The 5,210-nt window shown below is 57.8% G+C and overlaps 1 protein-coding gene across 1 annotated transcript; it reads right to left on the reverse strand.

Moving 5' to 3' along the window:
* Positions 1-359: 359 nt before the first annotated feature.
* Positions 360-4,666, reverse strand: RTP3 (receptor transporter protein 3). The gene is made up of 2 exons (XM_028518621.2): positions 4,076-4,666; positions 360-1,222 (listed from the first exon to the last, which is right to left on the reverse strand). The coding sequence occupies exons 1-2, from the start codon at positions 4,240-4,242 to the stop codon at positions 490-492; spliced, it is 900 nt and encodes a 299-aa protein (XP_028374422.1). The 5' UTR covers positions 4,243-4,666; the 3' UTR covers positions 360-489.
* Between the last annotated feature and the right edge of the window lie 544 nt (positions 4,667-5,210).

A 5,210-nucleotide genomic window follows, 5' to 3' on the forward strand; every position in this document is an offset into this window, starting at 1 on the left:
GTTGCTGGGACCTGTGGCCTGCAACCCAGGTTTGTGGCCTGGCTGGGAATCGAACCTGCGACGCTTTGGTTCACAGCCCGCGCTCAATCCACTGAGCTACACCCGCCGGGGCTGCTTGCTTTTTTTTTTTTTTTTTTTTTTAAAGAGGTGAAATTCACGTGAAATGAACCCTTAAAACTCACATTAACTTAATCATTTTAGAGTGGACAATTCAGTAGCATTCAGTGCCTTCACGAGTTGTGCAGCCACCCCCTCTGTGTCGTCCCCAAACGTTTTTGCCGCTGCTGCCCCCGCAGGAAAACCCCGGGCGGATGACGCGGCGGCTTCCACTCCCCCTCTGCTCCAGCCGCCGGTAGCCACCAGTCTCCTTCCTGTCTCTGAATTTACCTGTTCCGAACATTTCCCATCCGTGGGATCACACAATATATGACGTGGCGTGTCTGACTTTTTAAACTTAGCCCAACATGTTTGAAATCCATATAGTGGTTTTTAAGAAAACTGCCACAGGACCACGATTACGATTGTGATTGAGATTAAGATTACGATTGAAATGACTGAACAGCAACAGATCTTTGGTTTACAGCAACAAATACTTGAAATATCGCGACCAGAATCTGAAGAGCAGGGCGTGCGATTCTGGACCTCCGGGGAGTGTGAATTCTCAATGGAGGGGACGTGGATTACACTGTCCGACCTGTAGGTGGCGTTCGCTGGGGGCTGCGAGAACCAGGGGCTGGGAAACACCTCTCCTTCCTTCACCCTGGCGTCCCCCCGGGTGCTGCTCCTTGCGGGAGAAGGCTGATAGGCGGGTATCCCCCCATTCGAGGAGCTTATTTTGGGAAGTGGCGGGGACATGGGTGGCCGTTTGGCCGGACCTAACCTGCCCTGAGCACAGGAGCCCTGCAGACACGCCTCACAGTTGTTGGCGTCGTGCGGCCCCTCGAGAACGGTGTCCATGATGCTGGGGATCTCCTCCGCTGTCGTGTGCCCTTCTCTGTAGCAGCTCCTGAGGATTCGGAGCACCAGGTTGTTCAGGATCCGCGACGCGTTCTCCTCCGTGAACTCGGGGACCTCAAACGGAGGCTGAGAGCACTTCTTGCATCTCTGGGCGAAGATCCTCATCCTCACCTGGCCCCTGGACTCCATCTTGCTCCAGTGCATGTGGAAGAGGACACACACGTGGGCAGAGGCCCAGCTGCGAGAGCACAGGGAGCACCTGAACCTGTGGAGACAGAAAAGGAGACCCCCGGCTCGGCTCAGGGTGGCCAAACTGCGGGCCATGCCAGAGGAAAGAAGGGGGCTGCAACATCATGGCCAGACTGGGGTCATGGGTGCGTGGGGGAAGAGACCACCGAGTCTCTCGCTCCTCTCTCCCCTGGGCCACCGACGTGCTCTGCGACCCACAGGTGTCCGTGGTGAAGATAGTGGGTCACGAGCTGAAAGGGATCCTGGGCACCTCCGGAGTCCAATGCGATCATTTTAGACAAGAGGCTCATGATACTTGGAGCCCATCAGGCCCAGAGACTCAGGGGGACAAGAACCCCGGTGTCCTGACTCCGAAACCAGGCTTCTTCAAATGCTCAAATGCAGACTGCAGGGCGTCAGAGGCTGCAAGTGCACCAGGAGCCACGAAATCAGCCCCCAGGAACCCTGAATGGAATCCACGCACACACACCAACGGGCGATGGTAAGCGCTACAGGCTGAATGCGTGTTTCCCCTCAAGTTCACATGTTGAAATCCTAACACCCGAGGTGATGGTGTGAGGAGGCGGGGCCTTTGGGAGGCGACCAGCTCCTTAGGGTGGCGCCCCCATGAATGCATTAGCGCCCTTATAAAAGAGACCTCACAGTGCTCCCTAGATCCTTCCGCCGCGTAGGGACACAACAAGAAGTCTGCGGTCCAGCAGACGGTTCTCGCAAAGACCAGCTGGCGCTCTGGTGTTGGGTTCCCAGCCTCCGGAGCTCGGAGCAAGACATTTCTGTTGTTTATAAGCTTCCAGGCCTGTGTTCTTAAATTTTTATGTTTTATTTTTACATTTTCACAGCAGCTTGAAAAGGACTAAGACAGTAACTCACAAGCCTCCGGGTCAGGGAGGGACCCTCAAAGCTCCAGCGCCCTAGGGACGAGCATTGCTTTGCGCTCTGCCTAAATCTGCCAGCGTTGCTGGGAGGGCACCGTGTCCAGCTCTCTCTTTTCTGCCCCCGCCAACCCGATTCGTGGGTCAGGGTGGCCTGAAACGCTGCATAGTCCTCGTGCCCTGGCCTCAGACAGGGTACGAAAGAATGACCCTTCATCGCAATAGGGAGGAAGGACAACTTTCTGAGCTAAGACAGCTGGGCAAATACCTGTCAGGACAGGTGCAGGGAGGGAAGAGGGCAGGGAAGCACATGGCGGTGGCAGCCGGGACGGGAATCATGGGAGAGCAGAGGGCTGCTGTGTGGCGGGGGCTTTGGTGCCCCCGGAGTCATCCTCGCCCTCCCTCCCATCTCCCAGTCCCCTGGCCGTGAGCTTGGGGCAACGCCAGCACATGGCTGATGGGATGTGGGCTGAAGTCTAGACGCTGCTCCCTCCCAGCTCTCCCCGCCCTGCGCCTCGGTGAACTTGGGGCCATGTGTTGGGTTAAATCGCTGATACCATGGGGCTTATTTGTCACAGCAGCCAAGCCTAACCTTGGCCTGGCTTGATGCAGGGGCCCCTGACACCTGGGAGGGTGAATCAGAGGGGGCTGGGTAAGACTCAGTCAAGGTTTCCCTTCTGTATTTTTAAAAATATTTTATTTGTTTATTTTTAGAGAGGGAAGGGAGGGAGAAAGAGAGAGAGAGAGAAACATCAATGTGCAGTTGCTGGGGGCCGTGGCCTGCAACCCAGGCATGTGCACTGACTGGGAATCGAACCTGCGATGCTTTGGTTTGCAGCCCGCGCTCAATCCACTGAGCTACACCAGCCAGGGCCCCTTCTGTATTTTTAAAAATATTTTATTTGTTTATTTTTAGAGAGAGGGGAAGGGTGGAAGAAAGACAGGGAGAGAAACAGCCATTGGTTGCCTCTGGCACCCTTCCAACTGGGGGTCTGGCCTATACCCCAGGCATGTGCCCTGACTGGGAATCGAACCATCAATCTTTTGGTTTTCAGGATGACACCCAACCCACTGAGCCACACTGGTCAGGGCTCCCTTCTGTATCTTGATTCTAGTCTCACCTCCTGGGATGAACATGAGGATGAAATGAAGGGAAGATGCCCAGCAGCTCTGACCCCCGTGGGCCAGAGGACCTCGCTGGGGCAAAGGGGCCTGGGCCCTGTTCTTCTGAGCTGCAGCACCCCACCCCACTCTGGTCCATGCTGCTGTGCTGGTGTGTCAGCTCAGAGTTCAAAGTTTTCAAAAAACAAAACAGAACAAACAAAACACGAGCCGAGACTTTGCTCAGCTGCTTCTGATGCCAGCCGCTGGCCTGGGAAAACCCTGGGTTGTAAGGACAGAAAGGGGGCAGTGGGCAGGCAGGAAGCCCCGTCTCAGTCCTGAGGCCCCCATCCTCTGTGCAAGTGGGCGACTCCCCTCCTGGGGGCTCTGATCTCCCACCTGGGGAAGAGGATGAGACTTGGGATGTCCTCTAAGGATCCTATCTTTCTGACGATTCCATTAGCTCAGAGCAGAGAGGGTTAAGATGGCTGCGTGTGGCTCAGCTCCTCCTGTCCTCCGCCCCCGCCCGCCCCTGAGGCCCCTCCTCATGGGCACCACCGCCACCGAGGTGGACCCTTGGTCTCCAGACGCAGGGCGCATATGCTCCAAGCCCTCCTGCTCCAGCTCTCCCGGGCCTCTCTGCTCTTCGTGGCCTGATTTCTCTGTATCTAAGCCATCTGCCCACACCAGGGCCCAGCCCTGCTATTGTTTTGGGGCTTGCGTCATAAGAAAAAAATCTCTAATGACGCTAAAACGTCTTGGGTGACGGGTACCTTCCTTCCCGCACTCTTCAGATTTGCAAGCAAGCATGAACGGAATAGGAAACATAACCAGTGTACACGGTAAGAAATGAGGGAGAATTTTCTGGAATCTGTGCCATCCCATCCCCCACTCACCTGGCAAAGGCCCGCTGCTGGTACTGTGTCCACCCTGGCTGCAGGCCGCTGGGAGTGAGGCCTCCGTCTAGTGTCAGTGTCCAGTGGTGCCTCGGCTTCACCTCCTGAATTAGTTCCCGAAACACTTTCTGCCACACCTTGACGTCCCGACCCGTGACCGCTGGCATGGTGGGCTGGGGCGGCGTCGGGGGGCATCAGGGTCTCCTGGCCTCTGGCGGGTCTGTAGCAGCGCAGGAGGGCTCCCACTTTAGACAGCACGGGCCCACACCCGCTCCCCTCTATGTACCCGGGCGGGGCCTGTGGACCCAGCCTTTGCCCGAAGGACAAAGTTCCGCTGAGCCTGGCTCCCTGTTCGGAGAACAGCAGGGCGTTCCACAGGAAAGATATGGAAGGCATGCCTTGGTTCATCCAAACGTCACCCCAGGAGCGTTCTGGACCCCGTGTGGGGGCGGGGACGGATCTCAGGCTGGCTCTGCTGCTGCCTCCCCTCAGCTGGGGACACACCTTTTGCCCCCGAGGCCCTGTGCGTGGTGGAGACCCATGTGGTTGCTCTGTCCAGTCCTCACGCTGGACATCCCTACCCACTGGGCTGCTGCGGTCACGAACCGGGTGGAGATGTGCAAAGCAGGGCGGTTGCCGTGGGCCCTCCCCTGAGTCCCGTGTCCCTGCTCCCGGATCCTTACGTCCTCTTTCCCCTCTCGTGTCCCGTCTCTGCAGGGTGGTAATTCACAGGCACTGAGCTGCCCGTGGCGACTCCCAAGCCCAGTCTTCCACCCACTAGAGGCGGGAGCTGGGGCAGTCCCTGTGCCCAGATGCGGCTACAAGGCCCCTCCTGCCTGGGTGAGGGGCCGCTGGCTTCATCCCAAAGTGCTCCACCCTCTCCCACCCCCCTCAAGGAGAAGCTCAAGAACCTGCTCCAGGGACACACACCGAGAGGGCGAGTGAGAAGGGGGTCGTGCCCCGCTGCCCCGCTGCCTGCCGGCTGTGAGCCAAGGCCCCACCCCGCCATCTGGGATGTGGTGAGTGTGGGAGGAGGCACCGGGATTGTAAAAGCTCTGGGCGTGGCTGCTGGAAGCCTGGTGGCGGCTGTGTTGAGTGAGTGAGACCAGGAGGCCAGGAGGCCCCTAGACAGAGG

This window comes from Phyllostomus discolor, chromosome 7 (genome assembly GCF_004126475.2).
Source record: "Phyllostomus discolor isolate MPI-MPIP mPhyDis1 chromosome 7, mPhyDis1.pri.v3, whole genome shotgun sequence".
NCBI lineage: Eukaryota > Metazoa > Chordata > Mammalia > Chiroptera > Phyllostomidae > Phyllostomus > Phyllostomus discolor.